We start from the raw sequence: 22,193 nt of genomic DNA on the forward strand, positions 1-22,193 counted from the left end.
TTCAATCTACTGATGAACGCCTACGAGGATTAAAAACAAAATTTGGCTTATTTTCTTGTTTGTGTTGAGGACTCCAGAGAAATATAGAGTCTTGGTGTTGTGACAAATGGTTTAACATGTACTGGTCTCGCTTCTCAGGAATTTCCCATGAACAACAGAGTTTAGATTGGCCATGACCAATACTGAGGCCTTGAACCACAGGCATTCACTACAGATACACACCCAACGCAGGAAGCAACACTGACCAGTCAGGGTTAAATATAGACCCCCCAAAGCATCCAGAATAGAATAGAATAGAATAGAATAGAATAGAATAGAATAGAATAGAATAGAATAGAATAGAATGGAATAGAAGTTATTCAGTCCTGTGTTTTAGGAAAAAGGTGAATTCCTGTGTAAAGCCAAGAGGCTCAGGAGGTGGCTGTAGTAGACTGGATTCCTGTGGCTTGAAAACAATGATCTATCACAAATTCTGAGCAGGATTTGAGGAATGCTTGTTGTTGTGCGTAGTGGGCACGCAGATGAAAGCTGATCGAGGGCAAAGGGAAAGACATAAACCATTTCCTCTCGCGGTAAGTCTCCATAACCCCTGCGACAAATCCCTGCACCGCCCTCAAAAGAAACACCTCGTAGCAAACCACTCGCATGATTCACTTCTTTGTTTTCTTACACGCAAGAAGTCAAGCTTTACACTCCTCCAGGTCTTGAGAAAATGTCTTTGGGACTAAGCGGCAGACAGAGAGGATTTGATTGAACTCATGGCCACAATAAGTGTGAACACGTGCTCATTTGTGTCCTCTGTGTTTCTCTTCCCACTCGCTCCTTCAACAGCTGCACCTTATCAGCCGCTGGCTTAGCGCTGTCTTACACAATCCTCCATCAAGCTACACAGCCCCCTTTTCCAGCCTCCTTCTCCTCCTCCTCCTCCTCCTCCTCTCATTTCCTCTTGGCCCGCTCTGCCATTCTGTCCACTTCTTTCTCATTTACCTCCAAAGTTCCGAGCCTCTTCCTCGAGACTCTAAATTCAGCTCTAGACAGTCTAGACAAAAACACACCTGGCACCCCACCGTAATATTTCATCCAGCTTGCATTAAGGTGCAAACTCTGGTTGTTTGCTGTTGGAGAAAACGTATCATGTTGCAAACCCCGTAAAAACTACTCCTCTGGTTTCCCATCCCTTCTTTTCATCCACCCCAACTTTGTGTCCAACTTTTTCCTCATCCCCATCTTTCTCCCAACGTCACCATCCCCCACTTTACTCACCGACTCAACCCCTCATTCCAATCCCAAGCACCAGCTTCCTGTCTCTCATGGTCCCTCAGTATTTTCTTAGTCTCACACGTGACCTCCCCACCTCTCCTATTACCTTTTTTTCACCTTGCTACTTTGCTCCCCACTTTTGCATCCACCTCTCCTCCTCCTCCTTTCTCTTCACCTTTTCACAATCCAAAAGAAAGCGAGGAGAATAGACTCCGTAAAACACCTCAAGTTTATTTCTCCTCTTTTTTTTCCTGCACCATGAGCAGGACATTCTTATGTTATGAGCAAATGCAATAGACCACACTACTGCACATGTTGTTTGGCAGGAGAATTACTGCAAACGTCATAATTCACAGTCACGTTCTACACTGATTGGTGGGGATATGCTGCACAGCCTTCGTACCTCAATGTCAATTTAACACATATGGAAGTGACTAAGGGGCCGAGGCAACAGACAGACATAATGCTGTGTGCATTAGCAGTCTGAGGCTGGGGGATCTCATGGGCTAACCATTTAAGACAGGCTCAAACTCAAAAGGAATTCACCTATATGGGCATATTTAGAGCATAATCACAACCATCAGAAGTTTAATACAGAGGATCAGCTCGGGCGGCAGTCTGGTTTCTTTTTTCTTTACGATTAGACAAATTCAATGATGCTCTATATGCTCTTCTTTATGTCTCTTTGTGTGTTGATGATTGTTTGTAAGAAAGAAAGAACACGACAAATACGCTGAAACTGATAAGCTGCATAAAAGTTGTGTGAAAAACAGAAAAAGTGATGCATATAAAGCTGAACAATTACCTGGCACATTTCTCTCACTACCACTAGGTGCTGCTGCATCCACACTAAAGTGACACTCAGCAACAGTGTCGGTGCAGATGTTAATCAGGCCACATCTGTGTTTGTGTTTGTTGGAGGTGTAGAGTGAGTGGATAGGGGCACTGACCAGGGACTTAACAACAGTGATTTCGAACCATGTGTAGATGAACCACAGGCTTAGACGAGGAGGGAAGATGTGAAAGATTGGTCAGGTTTATTGGGTAAAAGGGAACATTGTCTTGTATTAATAGTATGTTAAGGATTATATTAAATACACACATTAATGAATGAATGTGGATCTTTGGTATATTGGTTGGTCCAGACGGCACAGGACATACTTTAACTGAACCTGGAACATATGATCGCTCAGAGTTGCCTTCAGAAGCGCACGAAAAAGAAGAAGATACAATAATGGACAGTGTTTTAAACATCTGGCCTCTACAAGTGGTAAAAGTACAAATACAAACTAGCATGAATAATAAAACGAAAAAAGCAATAAAGAGATCAACTTTTAATATAATGATATGCACACAGTCCTTACAAACGTTGTTATAACACTCGGTTTAAAGTCAGTTAAAATGAAGGTTTAGATTCAAGAGTATCAGTTAGGATACATCCATTGACATGTGCCATCTTGTTTTCATGGGGGTCCATCATAAATCACAATCACTACATAACATAAGCGGAATATAAACACAGCAACATGAAGAGAGGCAACAGAAAAAAAGAAAGATACATAGAAAAGAGAACAGTTATATGATAGGTGGTGTTTAAAGTGGATATGGATTGTTCTTACTGTTAAAACTGATCTATAACTGGACTCATACACGAATTATGAGTGAATGTAATGATTAGGATTCTTAGTATTGGAATTTAAAGTTAAGTAGCATAAGACCTTTAATGTAACATCCATGAAAAGCACATTCTGCACTGACCACCGGGTTTTTGTGGGAAAATTACAGCGATGAATTCAGCCAATCCGGATCGAGCACCCTCACGCTCCCCTCCAGAAACCGACCAATAGTGGGAAGAGGCTGAGGTAATAGTGCCCCATATACATGGTCCTGAGCTGCGTGTGACTCCGCCCCGCGGCCCCAGCCAGGAGGAGGGAGGAGGACCGGGGTAAAGAAAACAAGTTATCTCATAGTCTCACAGTCAAAAACCATGTTAGTGATGGCCTGTGTGGGAATGAGGGGCAGCTTCTGAAGCCGGGGACAGGATCAGCGGGAAAATGAGCAAGGTAAGAGTGACTATTAAGAGAGTGAGGGGGGAGAAGAGTTGAGAAGCTTTGATTGTGTAAGCGTTAGATTCACTTCTTCCATGTAGTCCAGGATTTGGAGCCTGGGTGGATGTGATGCTGGATTTCCCTGCGCGCTTTAGCTGCGTAATTGCGCACTTTGGGGATGGCTGATTATTTGTATATATCCTAAAGGCGTCATACTTTGAAATTACTTTTAAGTCTGTCCCGTGTGCAGTGTCCAGTCTGTTAAAGCCTCAGCTCTACAGTAGGTACAGGCGGAGTATTTGCAGTTATAGAAGCAGCTTTTATTGTGGTGGATGTGGCGCACTGAGGGCACCGTGTGTCTTCATACAGACTTCACCACACCTGACTGTGTGTGTAGACACACTTTCCCTGCGGTGATCACGCTTTACGCACTAACTTCACTTGAGTAGTGTCACTGTACTGTAGACTACTGTACTATACTTTACTGTACTGTACTGTACTGTACTGTACAGTACTGTACAGTACTGTACTGTGCACTGTGGGCGCGCAGCCACGAGGGAAATACGCACATACCTGCGATGACTTGTTGCTGTTCAACTAATTGCTCGATGTGTTTTCATTGAACTGACATACGATGTTCTGAACGCGGTCATATGATGCATCGAGCAGCAGCACACACACACACACACACACACACACACGCGCACACACACACAGGAGCAAGCAGAAGCAGCATGAGGGGCAGGGGGCTGCGGTCCGTCAGTTGGACAAATTGAAATGAGTATGGAGCAAAGCATTGGAGACTGCTGCGTGTTTACCTGCTGTTAACACAACATGCACTCACCTGGCTTTTAGGGAGTCAGAAAACGCAAATTTTCTTATATAATCACATGATTATCAGTAAAAGCTGCATTAAAGGTGACAGTACTGGATCAAAAACCGGTGATGAGCAGGATTCAGTCAGCGCACAGTCTATATTACTCCTACAACATCTCTCTGTGTGTATTGCTATTCTATGTCAGGGGCATGAGCTGGAGTGGATCAGCTGCCTTTGACTCTCTCATGCCTTCTTTCTTATACACGTCATTGACTAATGGACCATTCTGTCTCATTCTCATATCATTCTGTCATACTGTACCTGCAGTTTTCTATCTGATGCAGTGAATTAATGTGTAATTGCCTTGTTTAAGAAGAATGGGAAATTTTTAGCTTCCTTCCTTGTCAGATTGTGATGACAGGCGCATGTGTGTGTTTCTGTAATGTGAGTGTTTACGTTTTTTGCATAGACACTGATCTTGTCAGGACCAGTGACTCTCATAGGGACCATAGCTCAGACAATACATTATTTTTTAGCTCCTGGTTAAAGTCAGAGGTCAGCTGTGGTTCGGTTAAGGTGATAAAGTTAGGAATAAGGTTTGTGTGTGTGATCCAGCTGTAAGTCAAGTTGTGGGGACCTAAATCTGTTTACACATGTCACACTCATGATGACTTGTCTTCCTTATGGGGACCAAAATCAAGACCCCATCACACTAATCCCCCCCCAGAAATTGGCAGGTTAGTTAGGTCAGGTTTAGGTTAGAGTTATGGTTAGGATAATGCAAATAGTAAATATGGTTAAAGTTAGAGTTAGTCAACAGGAAATCAATGTAGGTCAAAGTAATATCCATATGAGGCTATGGAGACACGACGTGTGTGTGTTTGTGTGTGTGTATGTACACATTCTGGACAAGTACACCTCATGGGGTCCAATTTATGTCCTGGTTAAGGTTTGGGTCACATGCTTTTTATTAGGCAGTTCAAAATGAATGGATGTCAGTGCAATGTTATACAAGGATGGGAAAACCCTTTGCTGTGTGTTACTGTACTAGTATCCTTAAGGGCATGTTAAGATGACTAATAGTGCATGGTCACACACATGCTTGGTTTCGTGGGCCTCCATAGGTGAGTGTTTGCGCGAGTGTGTGTTTGTGTGTGCGCAGAGAAAGTGATTGATGACGTCCGTGTTGTTCATACAACAACAAATAAGCGTTGGCTCCATCATGATCCCGGCTTGTCAGAGTTCATATTCCCCCTTTGCAACATGAGGAAAACAGCTACGGATTAACAACAAGATAACATTGTCCACCCTCTTCCAACCTTCCCTTTACTGATAACAGTGTGTTCACTAGGAGTTTTTCTCCTATGTGAACTATATGTATTGCAGATAAGTGTTGGCCGGCCGACATTTCCTTCAGATTGTATAGGGAGCTTGTTGTAAAAATATCACATTTTCTGGGAAAACCTGGGCAGGAAATTCATTTTATTAATGAACCTCTTCCTCCTCCCACAGAAAATAACACTGCTGCCTTTGAGCCAGGCACTAAAGTCAGCTGCTCCATTGGCGACACTCAGAAGTACAATACAGTGGTTGTGCTCAGTGTACAGCAGGTATTCCATATTTGTAATTATTTGGTGTAACTGAGAAGTGTGATGGTCCACACACATGATGGTTGTGTTTACTTGGGAGACCCCCTGTTTGCTGCCAATTCCAAGCGGCTGAAACAGAGGCCGGCTCACATTCCCTTGTGCCAGATGCAGTTACACCGAGTGCAGATCTACAGTAGCAGCTATTCACTCTCGCCTGGAAAGAACTCCTTCTACTCCAGCAGAGGCAGCGACAGGTTTGGTAGACATGTGTCTGAGGCTGCAGTCAGATCAGATGTGGTCCAAAGTAACACGCTGAACCATTGCTTAATCATCACCCCTGGATGATGTCATCCACTTACTGTAGCATAATGAATGGGTGACCTTATTGGGCAAAACAGATGCTCCATTTTGCCAGTAAATATGTGGAATTGAGCAGGGGGTGTTTGTGTGTGTTTGTGTGTGTGTGTTTGTGACAGAAGTCCACGGGAAAGGAAACATAGCGCTGGCTGACTTCACCTCAGGAACAGGCAGTGTCTGTTCCCTCCACTGCCTGTCCCACCCTTCGGTCATACACGTGCACTCACATTTATTAACAAACACACATGTTGGCCTTGATGCCAGAAAAATGATGCAGGAACCCAGATACCAGACCACGGGAGAAACTCTCAATGTAGGGTGGGATTTCAGTACACAAGAAGTGACAAATACACCACTGAGCATCTGTGTGAGTAACAGCTGTAGCTAAATTAAAAAATGTTAGGTCGTTGTCCCTTTCTGAGGGACATGGAACTTCCCACATTGAACCAGAAGGAGAATCAAGTCGTACCAACTGAAACTGAAGGTCAAGTCTATAAATTCCTTTCAGGGGCCGAAGAATTTTCCCCCTCTTTGCAAAAGACTAGTGTGTGATAGTCAGTGAGAAAATCTGCTTTACATTGGCACCATTTGCACAGCAGATGCAGTTTGACCTGCGTCACAGTTCACCTCATTTCATCACACAGCTTGAAACTATTTCAGGCAACACAAAATCAACAACTATTATTGTGACCAATAGAGAGTTTGCTGCTTCTCTTTGTCTTATGTGATGTTAAACTACTTAAGTTTTAGAGTGTTACAAGTGTTTTTCATTTGAATAATCAGTGTGAATTGATTAGCGACTGAGTTTACCAGCTAGTAGGTAATCCAGACTATCATCTTTATTTAGGAGAAGAGCAGCTTTTCCCTTTCAATACCCATTTGTAAATTAAGTAATACGTTTTGAGTGGAAATAAACTAGCATAGATATTACACCCAAATCTGTTTCAGTTGAATTAGTCAAGTTAAGTTGCATTGTGGGTAATGTAAGAGGTCTGTATTTATATAGTGCTTTTCTCGTGTTGATGACCACTCAAAGTGCTTTACAGTACAAGTTATTGCCATTCCCCCATTCACACATGCCCATTCCCTTTTCTACACGGGGCAATGTAGGTTTCAGTGTCTTGCCAAGGGACACTTTGGCACTGGGATTGAATCGCCGACATTCTGGTTAGAGGACGACCTCTCTACCCCCTCAGTTACAGCTGTCCCCATGTACTATAGGTATGACAGGGAAGGAAGAATGTGTCCCAGACGTTGCAGCTACAGACCGCTGGTCACTTGTTTATTCAAAGTTTATTATTGATCATATCATTTGTCCAAATCAAATTAAATTCGACAGAGCACTTTTCTGGGCCCTTTATTAAAGACATGCCAAATGGGAAAGTGATAAGATTTCCGGTTCTTGAGATGTGTGTTCAAAAAAGAGACAGACAGACAGGGATATCTGTAATTATTAGATAGATTCAAGCAATATGAAATAAATAAATAAAATAAAATCAGTATGATTAAATAATATCAATAAGTAATATAACCATGTCAAATGAGCATTTCTGCCAGGTTATCACAGTCGAATATAAAACACCTGCCACTTTTGACTGTGTAGAACCGTCACACTGGTTGTGCCTGGCCTGTAAAATAAAGATCCAAAGACCTGAAGAAAAAGTCCAAGTGACGGTTATAGAGTTTTCTAAAGACAAAATCACTCTCCCCCTCAAGAGTACTTTGATTTAGGACCCTCACTGACCATCTGCAGCTGAAGCTGAGGTCAATGTCCAGTCAGTAATGAACCACTCCCACACAATGCCCATCATTGTCTGAATATCAAGGCTATATTTAGAAAGAAACAAGGAGGCGTTTCCAGGGCTTTTTATGTGTGTGTTTGTTCGAATGGCTTTCATTTATTTTTACATTTGAATGTATAAATCTCCGCCTGTGTGCATCGCTTGTGCCTGTGTCCAACCCCTCCCTCCCTCAATCCAGCTACTGTTCTGTGAGGGTAGGCAGATGTGCAGTGAAGAGGGGGAGGGATCTCTGGTTAGAAAGCATCTCTTTGACTCCAGAACCTTCTGCTTCCTTTTTCTGCCAGAAGGCTAAAAATATTATAAAAAGGGCTTCTTGTGCGTACAGCAGGCGTAGTGGAGGTGGGGTCTGTCCTGGCACACTGGAGGACACCGGCACGGGAAGAGGGAAACTGTCTGAAGGGATACACATCTGCACGGGAGTTCTTCTTCCGGAGGTCTCAGGTAGCTGTTTGCAGCTTGTGTCACTAATGTGGAAATGTTGGCAGGCTCCAGCTGATAGAGGCTTTGTTGCTCCTGTTGTATGTGAAGGTTTGTCCATCACTGTTTGTCAGTGATGGCAGATGGATGGAGTGGGGTCAGCCGGTGCAGTTGTGAATATGCATACATTTATTATGTCTCACGGTTTTTCAGTTTTTGTCTCAGGCAGCAGAAATGTGAGTTTCTTTATTAGCTCAGTGTGCTGAAAACTGAAAAACTTGTTTAGCACAGGAAAATGTTTTTTGTCCATTACAGCAGTGACAGTAATTACTATCCTGGGGATCGGGCTCAGCATCACAGGTGGGTTTTAGTGCTCATGCACTGAGACTCCACCAGCTGTTTTCTGCTTCCTCTGTTTGAATCTGCCTCAAAGTTGTAAACCTCCTCCTCTGTGGTTTCTTCTGCCAGACTCCCAAGTTGAGTGAGTTGAGTTTGTTGTTTGTCAGTGGATTTGTTTCCTCAGTTTGCATATTGCTTTTTCCTTGATGAAGCTGTGAATACATGTTGCTACTTTTTGGGGTATTTTCACCAAAATACAGGACTTGTGCTTTGTAGTTCCGAAGTACTTACAAGCCTTCAGTTCAGGATTTCTAATTGATATAACTTGTATTTTCTTTCCATAACTGCTTATGGTAATGTTTAATGCTTTACGGTGCTTGAGCTGATGTGAATGTTTTAATACATCTATCTATACTCCAATTGAACTTTTCATCTGGCTTCACACTTGACATGTGTATTGTTATGGGCTCAATGAAGTACGTTGTCTATTTTGGTGTGTTTTGGTTAAATAATTCTTTCAATATTGATAAGATTTGAGTAAACAGGTGACCAGTGCTCTGTAGCAGCGGTGGCTGAGACTCAACAACACAAGTGATTTTGTCATTCACAACAACAGGCACGTTCAAGACAACGACAACGACTGATTCTCTAGTTCAGGGTTCTGTGAGCTGCGTCGAACATTCCTGCAGTTGGTCTTTACTTTTTACAATCACTGCAGGTCACTTTTACAGTTTCATAAAGAAAACTGCAACCCGCATCACCACAGACCAAGCAAACAGCCAATTCCAAGCATTTACCTTTAAGACACTGTATATAAATACATCATGCTTTCTGTGGATGTAGCTGTGGATATAGAACCTGTAACCGTTTTGAAAAAAGAATCATATGACATATTGATTTCTTGTGACAAGGAAAAGTGGCACACCTCTTATATATTTATTTGTAACATAGTCATTTTTTTTAGGTTTCTTTAATTTATCCGATAAACAAGGTGACGGGAAATGAAAGGAGATTGAGATGAGAGTCAACACGTCCATGGCCAGATAGGAAAAGAAGATGGTGGGGTTCATGGTCTTTGCTTTAACCGTCATTGTAAGTTGCTTGAAATACAGAGTCATCAGCGATTTTCCCTCTAGTTCCCTCAAGTGAACCTGAGCTTTATAGCTTTCAGCTTTCTATTGGTGTCAGATATGAGACCTAGCTTCTACAGCTTTCAGTAGCAGAGTCTTGTATCACCGTCTGACCATGATTGCCTGTGGTTGGACCATATAGTGGTCTTGATTGTGTCTGGAACAGGAGGAATGCTGCCAACCTCTCCTCTGCGTGTTTATCTCTCAGCCCACATCACCACTGTGGTTTAGCTGACAGTAGCTGCTTGCTTTTTTTAAACTCACCGTGGGCCCTATGTGTGTACACTCCTGATCGCAAATACACACACAAACATACTTAACCAGGCTATTGCACAAGTTCATTGAGGAGAATGAGGGCATAAAGACTGCATCCTCAAATACACATTCAAGAAAGAGTTGGTGAAATGAGGTTGGGTGTGCATTTGTGAAAGTGTGTCAAAAGTCCATATCTGACATGCTCTGTCAGTTAACATTAATATCAGAGCAGAGCTAATGAGCAAGGGATACATGAACTAGTAAAACTGGTCATGAGACAAGGAGCATTTGTTATGTTTGGGGTTCAGGAAAGGGTGTACTTGGAATAAGGAAGGAGGAGGATTCATCAAAACAGGATCAAGATAGAACAAGATAACATGAAAGTTAATGAAGCCTGTGTGGACTTTGCTGTGAGAAAAGTATAAGCGAGAATATTCCAAGTTATACTGAGTGGAACCAAAATAATGGAGATCTTAACAACTTGCAAAAGTAATGACTCCACAGTTCTAGTGGTGGGACGTCAATCTCCTGACCGCACCATATTACATAATAGATATCTAAGCCCCCGAGCAGCCCCCGCGTCCCACCCACCCGGTCGAACTTCACCGTCCAAGGTGCTGTGGTCATAGAACACTTGTGCTGGAGCGGGCCAGCAGCCGCTGAACACAGCTGGCAGAGGGTGATGCCAGGCAGGCAGCTGTCCAAACACTGTCCAGTCCAGAGAACAGAGTCAAAGCAGTGGGATAATGGAAAAAGTGTGCAAACAGCCGCCTTTCTTTGTTACCAAGGAGAAAAAGCACACACAGAGGAAACAAAAAAACCTTTATGTACATGTATCAGTTCAATTGAGGCCATGGAAACATGCTGATTAGCCTCAGCAGTATGATGGCTTTCAGACATATTGCTTCTTTTTCATGGTGACAAAGCTGATGATGTGTGTTTGCTTTACACCCATACTTTCCCTCAAAAGTGTTCATAGAGAAGCTCTCTGGCTACATCCCCACGACTGCTTTTTCAGTTCAACTCTGCTACAGATATATCCCAGTTGTCTACACATCTCTAGAGTTTTTGAGCTGATAGTTTGAAAAGTTTGCAAAAGCTGCAGGACCCGTTTTAGTTTGAAAACTAAATTTGAGTTGTTTGGAAACGATGACGCACATTCAGTGTACGTGAGGTCATGTTATATGCATATTCAGGTGTGTTAGTACGGACAGGGATTACAACTTATACTGAGTCAAAAAGCTTGCATGGACAGAGATCATTTTTGTTTGAAAATTAAAACGTGCTATTATGGAGGTCACATGCTTATGATATAACTGCCCTTACATGTTAGCTGCCTCTCAACATGACATTGCACATACTGGTTTTCTCCCCCTACTTTTCTCCCATTATGTACCCATGCATGAAAACATGCTAAGCAATCCCAGTACTTAGCCTGTGGTCGTTAGCGTTCTTGTGTTCAAAGCCTCCTCTGAGTCCTGTCAGGCCCAGTCATCTGTGGATCTGATCCCATGTTGGGAAACAAAGAGGCACTCGGTGGGAAGAGCTACCACATGAACTAACACACACACACACACACACACACACACACACACACACACGCACACGCACACGCACACGCACACGCACACACACACATACATACACACACACACACACACACTATATATGGATTAACACGGGTTATGGGTGGGAACCACAAGGATTATTACTGGAAGACAGTTACACAACCAGAACAGAGGTTCAGGAGGCAAAGGGAGTAGAGAGTGGATGGTGTCATAGTGGTACACATGGTGCAAGTCTTTTTTTACTGCAACTTGCTGCACTTTGCCTGGCAAGAGGGGAGAAAAATATTCCATCGAACACATAAAATCAAAGAACAAATATCCCAGAAATATGACATCTACGATTATCTTCAAATTGTTCAAACACTCTCACAGTGACAATGTAGAATCATGTATTTTCATGGCTCAAAACGCAGTCCCAAACTTTTCAAACGTATTGCTGATGTTGAACAGATGACCCCACAACTTCATTAGAAACAGATAAATATGATAATAATATTGTTTGTTGTGATGTTATTATATTATGTGTGTATTATAACTTTAATATGATCATGCCATTACTGCCCTGTGAGCAAACGTGTCTCTCCATAGTTTCTGATGCAATCAAGTCATAATTATGTTAATTGGCATATTACAGTTCTACAACTATTGTGGTTTTCACTTCCCCAATTTCCCACATTGACCATACGTCCATATAATCAGTTTTGATTGAGTGTTGTTGTGGAAAGAGTCGGGGAAGTCCCGTCTTTGACTGTTTTGTTTTCATGCCATCAAAAGAAAGGGTATAAATGGTGGACAGACAAACATTTAACTTCTGCCAAGTTTAACTCTTGGTTTAAGGTCAAACAAGGTTTTGGAGAGTTGACAGCTCCACAGACTGTATTGCCACATTCTCAGTGCAAATCAAATTTTTATGTCTGCGTGCTTGTGTGTGTTTGTGTGTATGTGAGCAGGCGGGGAAGGGAGAGCCCCACCTCTTCAAGGAGAAGACCTTCAAGAAGAAGCGGCAGTGCAGCGTGTGTCGGCAGAACGTGGATCACGTGGGCTCCTTCTGCAGAGGTGAATGCTGCAAGCACATGCGGTTGTTTGTGTGGTGGTGTTGACAACTGGTCTAGAAGAATGTGTTATTTCATGGCCTGGCAGGCTGATATAACAGTCTAGCTGAAAGTCTAGCCCTACTAAACAACACAATGAGGATAGGATGTAGGACATGGAATATAAGACGTTGTATGACTGTTATTGTGCAACTTACTGAATGTATTGCCTGCAAATAATTTTCCATGTCATCATAAATAACTGAGCAATGCAGTTATAATAATTCTACTTTTGCCATTTTCTTTTTCTTCCTCCTCTTTCTCTACTCGCTTTCCTCTCAGTATGCAAGACAGCCACCCACAGGAAGTGCGAGGGCAAGGTAGGAATCAATGTCAGCCCATAGTTTCTCAATGTGGTTTCAAAATGGGGAAACGAATTGTCTGTGGAGATGAAAGTGGACATAAAAATACACCTTTTTTACAGCAAAAATGTACTCATTAATAACTTGAGTTGAAAGTGGGTGAGGAGGAGATCTGATGTATCAGCAAAAACAAATCATATCAAAGTGCAGTGGCACTCTCTTTTCTCTTCTGCCATGGTTTAATGATGAAGCACATGAAAATATTTGCCACTAACAGCTCATTACCTTGATGTGACCATCTTCTTTGATTTGTTAGTGTGTTTGTTTGTTAGTTACTTAGTCCCATTAGGCAAAAGCTTGTTTGGTATAATTCACATGGACCTATCAAGTCTTTGACCTAAGGAAGGTCAAAACTCTAAAGTGATAATTGTGATAAATGTTATAAATAAAACAGTGAGCAGTTAATGCTGCTAAAGCAAGGTACCATAAATAGACCGCAGAAGTAATAACTAAAGGAACAAGAGCTTTACAGTTTTATCGAGATGAGTTAGATAAAAAAAATATAAGCAATAGTGAAATGACATTACATTAAATGATTGAATCTGTAATAGTTAATATATGCAGTCATATTGGATACAACTGTCATTATACAGTCTTGTCTTGATTGTATTTTTTCAGAAGGTTTTGTCGTTATTTGGTCGTACAATAAATCTTGTTACATCCATAACTTTGATTACTACTGTAATATGAACATAAGAAGTCAATAATGTGAGTGTATCCTGCTCTAGAGCACATTAAATGGGAAGTCATCAACAGCCACCAACATGACCCCACTAATTCAAGATTCAGTCTTAATGTCGACCACTAAACTTCCAGAGACGGGACACATATGTGTTTGAAAATATTGATTGAACTGAAGGAGGAACAGAAATCTTTTCTGAGCTGTTTGACATATTGTCATTTCACTGAGGTCTGTGGCAGTGGCTGTGTAAAGGCAGTCTGGAGATCTCTGCTAACATGAAGGCTGCTCGGTTGCATTCCTCGGAAGGAGCCGTAAGCCTGGCTCCAACCCCACACTGCTGCCTCTGTGAAAGAGTCATTGATTGAAGGATGGTATGATGAATAGACAGAGGGATGCAGAGGGGGGAATGCCAACCATGGCCAGAGTGTTGAAGACAGGGTAGAGGCTGAGGCAGGGAGCCTTGGCAGTCAGCTGGGCGAAGGAGAGAAAGCCAAGGGCAAAGGCATGTTGCAAAGACAGGACTCGTTCCTCTTGCATCCCTCCATCCTGTTGTGTTGTATCTGAGATGAGGAGAGCCCAGAGGATGAGTTCAGAGATGACAGAGTGGCTTTGAACATAGTACACGCAAAAGAAGAGTAGAATCAGGCTTTTCAGAAGAACTTGTCATGTGGTTGCTTGTCTTTTGTCTTGCATGGTGTTGGTTTGTCTCTGCATGGATTTATTGTTCTTTGTCCAACGTATTTGATGTGCTGTTTTCTCAAGTCTAACCGGGTACAATTAGGTACTGGCTTCTCTATGGCCCTATTCAGACCATCCATCCTGAGAGATCCAATCTCATTAAGTACATTTGTTCACACCTTAAAATGACTCCTAAATGTTTCTCTTGTGACCCCTTGCGATCAGATCTCACTTTTATACTCAGTCTGGATTTACAGCTGAAGGTGTGTTCATGTGTTTGTGTGTGTACGTGTGAGAAAGAACAAGCAAGTGAGGAGGGGCTGAATGAATGAATGCAGCCAGATAGATTACAACAAAGAAGAGTATCAATCAACATATGGACACTGAGACATTTGTTTCATTGTGAAACTGTAGCGGGTCAGAGGTCTTCAGCTGAGTAGGTGGTCCTTCACATATGGCCTGGGATGCAGCTGCTTCACACAGTTAAAATAATGTGGACACTTCTGAGTGAGATCTGAGAGTTTGGGTTTTAGGACTTTCAGGACACATTTGCGTGGCATATGTACTTAGTGCTGACCACTTGTGACTGGATCACTCAGCTCAGATGGTTTTACCATGTCTGAATGGCGTGAAAGTTTCAGGATGATAGATGCAAAGATCAATATCACTCTCATATCTGTATTCCAATAAATGTTAGGGTCAGTTGGTTAATTTAGCATAAGACTGAAACAAAAGGAACGCAGCTATATAAGATATTACTTATTAATTAATACGATTTAGAGGTGTCCAACTGACAGACTCAGTATTTTGTTATCGTTGGAAATACCTGGGCTAGCTTTTACCTTGTGTCCACTTTTTAAGGCATGCTACTGTAAGCTAACAAGCTGCTAGCTATAGCACCAATTTAGTGCACGGATATGAGAGTGGAAATAAGCATTTTAAGCAATTGAATTATTTAATTCTGTTTTTAACAGACAAAAGGAGGAGAAATGTTACTCTATCTCTTAATTTGCAGTGATATTTTAAATGGTAAAAGGAAGGAAATACCGGCAATGTCGTTAGCGATGTCATTGGAAAACACCAAAATATTTTACAGAAATCCGAAACATGTATTGCATTATTGTGTCTGTCGAATCAATCCCCTGTACTCGCTCGCTGTGAATACACACACATGTGTTCACACATCGGATTCTCCTGGATTTCTACGGACTTTATACCAGGGGGTCACGCAGAGAAAGTCTGCAAAGACTGCGGAGCTTCTCACTCGGACATTCGCGTTAACATGTGCACCTCCTCCGGTGAAAATACAGAGGTACTGCAGAGTTCAGTGCATGTCTGAAAGCAGCTTTACTGTAACTGTGTGATGTGCTGCTGTTGACTGGTAGTTAAACAGTGATATCCATCGCTGCTGCCCAGGAAGGGAGAGGTCGGATAAGGCAGGGCGGAGGGGTCTGGCTGCTGTTATCTACCCTCATGTGGCATCAATCTCTAATACTGTGAATCCTAAAATGCAGGCTTATTTAGTGATGGCAGAGATATGGTCCATTTAGATGCAGCTGTCTGCTTGCCTAATCAATTCACTTTGCCTTCCTCTTATTTACACTGTATTTATCACCCTGTTTGTGCTAAACAAGCTTAGTTACCTGTGTTAACAGTGCTATTAGTTTAAAGTGTTCCCTCACTTGCCCTTGATCCACATTTGGCAGTTATTATCTTAAACCTTGTGTTTGAATCCTGCACCTCTACCCTCCTCCATGAGCATAGTTATGTGCCAACATACACATCTGGAGGTCGGCCCTCTATCATCTGTAAACCATCCTGTTCTCACCAAGCTTCTATTTACATCACCACTCGCCCGAGCTTGTGTTTCTGCTGTAGTTCCCTGGAAAACAACCACACATTTATTAAACTGCCTTCCCAGAAAGAATTGCTGCGTCACAATTTGTGTACTTCTTTAGGCTTACACATATTATTGTGAGTGCACACGATTGGGAATAATGCGGTGTGGTCAAACGTTTGACACTTCTCATCATCAGTGGTCACCATATTGGCTACGAAGCAGAAGAAGAGGAGCCACCTACAATTTTTTTAAACTTGTGGAAATGGTGACTAAGGAAGGAGGACACTGGGGCGGCAACGATGACGAGGGGAGTCGAGCTGCAGACCGACAGACACTACATTAAATCAAGCCAAAATCTAACCCAATTCGAATTCCCTTAACTCCATTCATGTTCGCCCTTCACATGTGTGCTGCTGCTGGAGTTGGTGATTACACTTTGATTTACATGGAAACAGGACGCACAAACAAGAGGGTAACATGTTCATTGTTACCCTCAAGTGAGAAAATCATGTGGGAGATATTTTGGCGGGCAGTTGTTGCGATCATCATTTCTGCCAAGTTCACATACATATCACATACCGAGTTAAGTGTACCTCAATTAAGTGTACTGATGAAAGCATCGGAATTGAGATCATGAAAGACTGATGATGATTTAAAGTAGGCACATGGTTTTTCTCTTTCTTTTGGCCGTTCTGTTCCCAACTCTTTGCCCACAAGGTCAGCAGCCTCCAGCTGGCCCATCTCCATTCTATTAACAGACACACACACACACACACACACACACACACACACACAGACACACACACACACACTTAAACATGTTCTTCTCTCAGAGAACAGTTGCTCGTTATCTCTGATCCCAAATGGAATATTTAGACCAGAGGGAATCAGGGGGGTGGGGAATAAGGACCAGGGAGAATAGATGGAGGGAATGTTGGGGGGAGAGATAGGGAGAGTGAATGACAGCAACAGTTGGGGGAGGAAGGATTAAAATGAGTGAGATGCAGCCCGTGACGAGTCAATCAGTCTGACTGCCTCATTAGGCAAGAAGAATCATTTCCGCTGGTCAGGAGGGAAAACTCTGTGACTGTTCCACTGACTGTACAGCTCATAGACAAGTATCACAGTGGAACCCCACTGATACAAACTCCCACAGGCTGGTTGACTGGATGACGCGACTGGCAGACACACTGTACTGACAAAACTTTCATTTACCACAGAAGATTTATCATAATAATGGAAAACTGTAATATGTAATATGTAAATCACATATGACAATGTTTGATAATTGACCAGCCAACACTCCAATCCTACATTAATGTACGATCCATAGCGAGAAGAGCTCCTTCACATTCCAAAAAAGTTATCATCAATTCTGTCAATTGAATTTTGTCCAAATCCATAAACACTGGTATGACAACTATGGATGTAGCTGGTAGCTGGTTTCCAGTGTCTGACCTGAATGTGATCGCAGCCGTCAGAGTCGTCTGCAGTGTCTCTTTATTGCAAAGCTGTGTACCAGCTTCTCACTGGCTGACTAATGCTTCACATATCTGAGTTGACTAAAAACACTAAATACTCTCCAGGTCTGGTAAAACCATCCTACAGATGTTGTGCGCCTGCAGTGCAGAGCAGTTTTTTACAGTAATTAGAAATCCCTGCTTCCCCTCCATGCGTCCGGATTCCTCGTTGTCTCTCATCCTTGTCCGGCCTCTTATCTGCTCGTCATGTCAGAGAACAACTTCACATGAGACCAGGCTGTGGACTGTTTGCTCTGTCTGCTCCCCTTTACAAGAAGAGGATGTACAATCAAGGACAGATAGACAGTGGGGAAGTGGGGGGAGGATGCAGGGATGAGAGGAAGAGCAACACTCCCTGCCTCATGTTTCTGTTTACATGAAAACCTCTCATCAGGACAGTTGTGGTTTGAGTCCTGCTGCTCAGATCCGCTGTATTTTTAGTAAAGATTTTAGATGAAAGACCCTGGTCTTTACTGGGGCCATTTTCCTCCTGGTCTAATAACATACAGTATATTTGATATTTGTCTGGCTAACATCCTTATTAGTGGCAGTCATTTAATTTACTTCAGTTCTGGGTTGTTGTTTTGTACTTTTTTAAACTTAGCTAAACTGACCCTGTATGCGGAGCCTGCAGGAGAGACCATGGGAAGTTAAGTGGAGATGGAATGATGGAGTAATGGCACCAAAACATCACAGCTGACCCCAACATCCCCCTCACCCAACACACTTCCTGTCACATGGAAACCTCCTGCTGGTTGCAGTGATGTTGCTGCAGGAGTATCACTCATTGCTGCAAAAACATGTCAGCCACAGCTTGGATTTTTAAAAGCACAAAAACCTTAAAAAAAGAAAGCATTCATGGGACAGTTTACTGTAAGCAAACCTCCTAATCGTTTGCGAGGCTCTCAGTGGCATCAGCAGTGAATAATCTCTGGTTAGAGCCTTGTGGCCTTGAGCCCAGACCTCTGGTCCCCCCCCCCCCCCCCTGCAGGCCCCGTACTTCACCAAAAACTCATGCAGTCAGTGAGTCATTCAGTTTAATAGAGTCCAACTGTATCGTTTTAACATCACCACGACCATGACTGTCTCCTCTGAATAAAAGAGTTTATCACTGACAGCTCTGATAATGGCTGAGATAGGCTGGTGTGTTTTGAGTTTGTGTGTGTGTGTGTGTGTGTGTGTGTGTGTGTGTGTGTGTGTGTGTGTGTGTGTGTGTGTGTGTGTGTGTGTGTGTGAGGGCAGGTATTACTCATGTTGTGGGGACCTAAATCTGTGTACGCAGTCACATCATGCAGGCTACAAGCAATTCCCCTAACATTATAAATGTATAGATTTCAAATGAAATTGTTAGTTTGAGGGTTTAAAGGTTAGGTTAATGGTTAAGTTTGGGTGAAGGTTAGCAGTATGGGTTAGGCAAGTAATAGTTATGGTTAAGGTTAGAGTAAGTCTCCTGGAGTGAGTTGTCATATCCTGGTGACCCTAGTGTGCCTGTGTTTGTGTGTTTTGGTCTGTCTTTAATTTAGCAGAAAGAGCGATGTTTAATCGTGACGCCCACACTGCAGGATATGAGTCACACATTCGGGGCATTTGACATTATGAAAAACCCACCAAAAAATAATTTGAAGCTGATGTCGGGTAAGAACTCCTGGAGCCACAAATCACAAAGTCTGTGTCAACTGATCAACACTTAAACTGCCTTGAACTATTGATATTGATCTTACTAAGTATAACATCTCCACCACATGTCTGCCTGTGACTAATGGGTTATTCCCGTCCTCTTGTCTTTTCATCTTTTTCATCTTGTGTCCCGTCAGCTCCTTGTATTCACATCCTGGGGCCTCATCCAGATGATAAACAGGAACAAATAAATACAGTCTTAAACCACAGCGTCGTCTTGTTTGTGATCTGTGGCGTGTGGGCCCTAAGGCAAACTGTTGACAATGCACAACGCCTGTCTGAAGAATTAATGTGTTTTTGTGAATATGACAAACACTGATTAGGCTGAAGGGTTTAGGATTTAAATGTAGAAAAAGGAGGCGATATGGTGCTTTTGGGAATTGTGTCACTCCCTGCTTATCTTGTCATGAGTGACAGACAGAGATGGAGTGCAGCCGCAGAAGGCAGATAGGGAGAGAAGGACTGTGGATCTGTAATAACGCCCTCCCTGTGTTTGTTGGTCCACAGGAGTTTTTTCCATTGTTGATCTCTCCCCATCTCATCCCAGCCCATGTCTTCCTGCTTTATTTATTCCTACCCAGGTTTATTTTTGTCCGGATTCAAGCAATCCGCTTTTGTTTGTCTTGGTGACGATGGGTGGATGGGAACAGCGTGGTGGTGGACGGTGTTTCGGCTCCCAGCGTGCACCTGAGAAAACCTTTGTGTGGGCTGTATGTGTGTATTCCTGTTTGTGTTTTGCTTTTGCATAACTTAATGGGAATATCTTGTAGTGGCAACTGTTGACACCCAGCTCCATAACAGGGATTGGCTTCCCACCCGGGTCATTAAAGCTCCACCACGGGGACCCATGTGACCTGGGATATCTTCGGCCTCCCTCTCAGCTGCTTGGAGCAAAAACCAGACAGCCAGAGACAAGAGACCCTTTTCTTTCCCCGCGGGGTCAAAAGAAAGTGTGGGAACGATAGACAAAGAGGAAAACATGCTGAACAGTGGGAACAATTTCAAACACACAAAAAAAGAAAACAGATAATCGCTTTGTTAGCTAGGCTAACACTAAAAGTGTGAAGGGGACTCCTAAATCTAGGGGATAGACATATTTCACCCATAGGTGTTGTTTTTGCTTAGCTATGGCCTTAAAGTCCCCTTGAGGTAGGCTGGGTGCTCTCTGGTTTTCTCATGAAGTCCACCTTGTCATGATTAAGAGGCATCAGACATGTGGGGCACATTTGAAGGATAGTTATACGACTAAGCCAGGTAACTCTCAAAACTGCCATAAAATCCTGCAGAAGAAAGACCATCTGCAATTTGACTGCCAGACCTCCATAAAAAGTAAAGTCTAAACATCACAACATGAAGTTGTTGTGAGAGTTCATTTGTTTCACAAGAGATGGCACACTGTCAGAACTCCATTACTGTGGATGTTTTGCAAGACCTTCAAAAACAGAGACACTAAAGAGCGTGATAAGCTGCACGGAGGTAACTATCATAGAAATCCTCTCAAAGCCTGAAGATAACCCACATGGCAATCAACATTAGAACCATTTCTCTTTGTGTGACATTCCAGCATGACAGCATGTAACAAAGTGGGGTTTCTACCTATTTAATTGTTCCTTTAACCCCTTGAAGCAGATTTGAATGTTTTCTAAATGTGATTGACAGCCCCCAATGTTAGTGTCCCTAGTGTGATAACAGCAGCAGTTACTTCACTCCCTGCTTTCAGAATGGGCTGCAATTGGCTCAGACAGTCTTTTATATACAAACCTTTTGACGTTCATCTCTAAGGAATTTGAGCTATTGAAAGAAAACGGGTGTAAGGCGTAGAGATATTCCGTATTTCTCGAACTCATCACAAGCGTGAGGGTCTTTGCCTCGAGGGTCGTTGAGGGTTAATCACAACCCCTGCTTTAGAGCTGCTGAAGTAACTCTTGCATCAACATGGTGAAATCACTGCTGCAGTTGGTGGTGAACTCATTTTGTCTTATTGTTGTCGGATAATGTGTGTGTATTAAGTTGACGAGTCAGTTGTCGGTAGGTTCTTCGATATGTGGCCTTATTACACTAAGATGTCACCGTGCTCTGTTCACTGCAAGTTCCCCTGCTCTCTTGTCTTGTTTGGTGGCAACAATGAAAGCACACAAGGTCGCAGCCAGCGTCGGCTTTCATTTCGGATTCGTTGCGGCTTTCATCACCGCTCTCTGATTGGCTGTCCCGGGAGAGCAGAAGGAATGGGCGACTATTAAGCCTGAGGCTACCCATCAAAGGAAATGCTCCAGTAGTCCAGTAATCACGAAGCAGATACAGTTTGATCAGGGTCTTGGACAATTGGCTTTGCTCACAGATGTAGTAACTATAACGTCTCAGTACTTTACACTCTCAGTGAATTCAATTCTTGCTGCACGGTTGATCTTTCTCAATACAACGCATCTTTGTTACATAGGAAAAAGTGACCCATTGCTTTGTAGCCCTGCTTTCTCTCTTCTTTCTGTTCAGAACTTGGGAAGGGGACATAAAGTGCGTCATTGACATGAGTCATTCGATGGACAGGCCATGCTAGCGGATATTTTGGCGAGTTCATTTGATCATGAAACACTTCTAACGTAATCCTAAAATTCAGTTACAGTGCATCATTTAGAATGTGTGAAATTGCTTGATTTAAATGTTTGTTTTGTAAATGGCGACTAGTTCACTGTTCGGGGAAAAAGCTTCATGAGCCAACACAAAAATACATTTTAAGAGGACAGTGACAGCTGAATAAAAGGAA

General features: G+C 42.7%; 1 protein-coding gene across 5 annotated transcripts in view; it reads left to right on the plus strand.

The window, feature by feature from the left end:
• tns2a (tensin 2a) overlaps positions 1-22,193 on the plus strand; it is a 51,538-nt gene that overhangs the window by 3,979 nt on the left and 25,366 nt on the right. For 4 of the 5 annotated variants that reach the window (XM_061075545.1, XM_061075547.1, XM_061075546.1 and 1 more), the window contains exons 2-3: positions 12,533-12,638; positions 12,956-12,993. In XM_061075545.1, the coding sequence (XP_060931528.1) occupies positions 12,533-12,638; positions 12,956-12,993 (144 nt within the window). Of the gene's footprint in view, positions 1-3,248; positions 3,324-12,532; positions 12,639-12,955; positions 12,994-22,193 lie in introns of those variants that run through there. The other variant, XM_061075549.1, reaches the window with a different exon arrangement.

Source organism: Limanda limanda, chromosome 7 (assembly GCF_963576545.1).
Source record: "Limanda limanda chromosome 7, fLimLim1.1, whole genome shotgun sequence".
NCBI lineage: Eukaryota > Metazoa > Chordata > Actinopteri > Pleuronectiformes > Pleuronectidae > Limanda > Limanda limanda.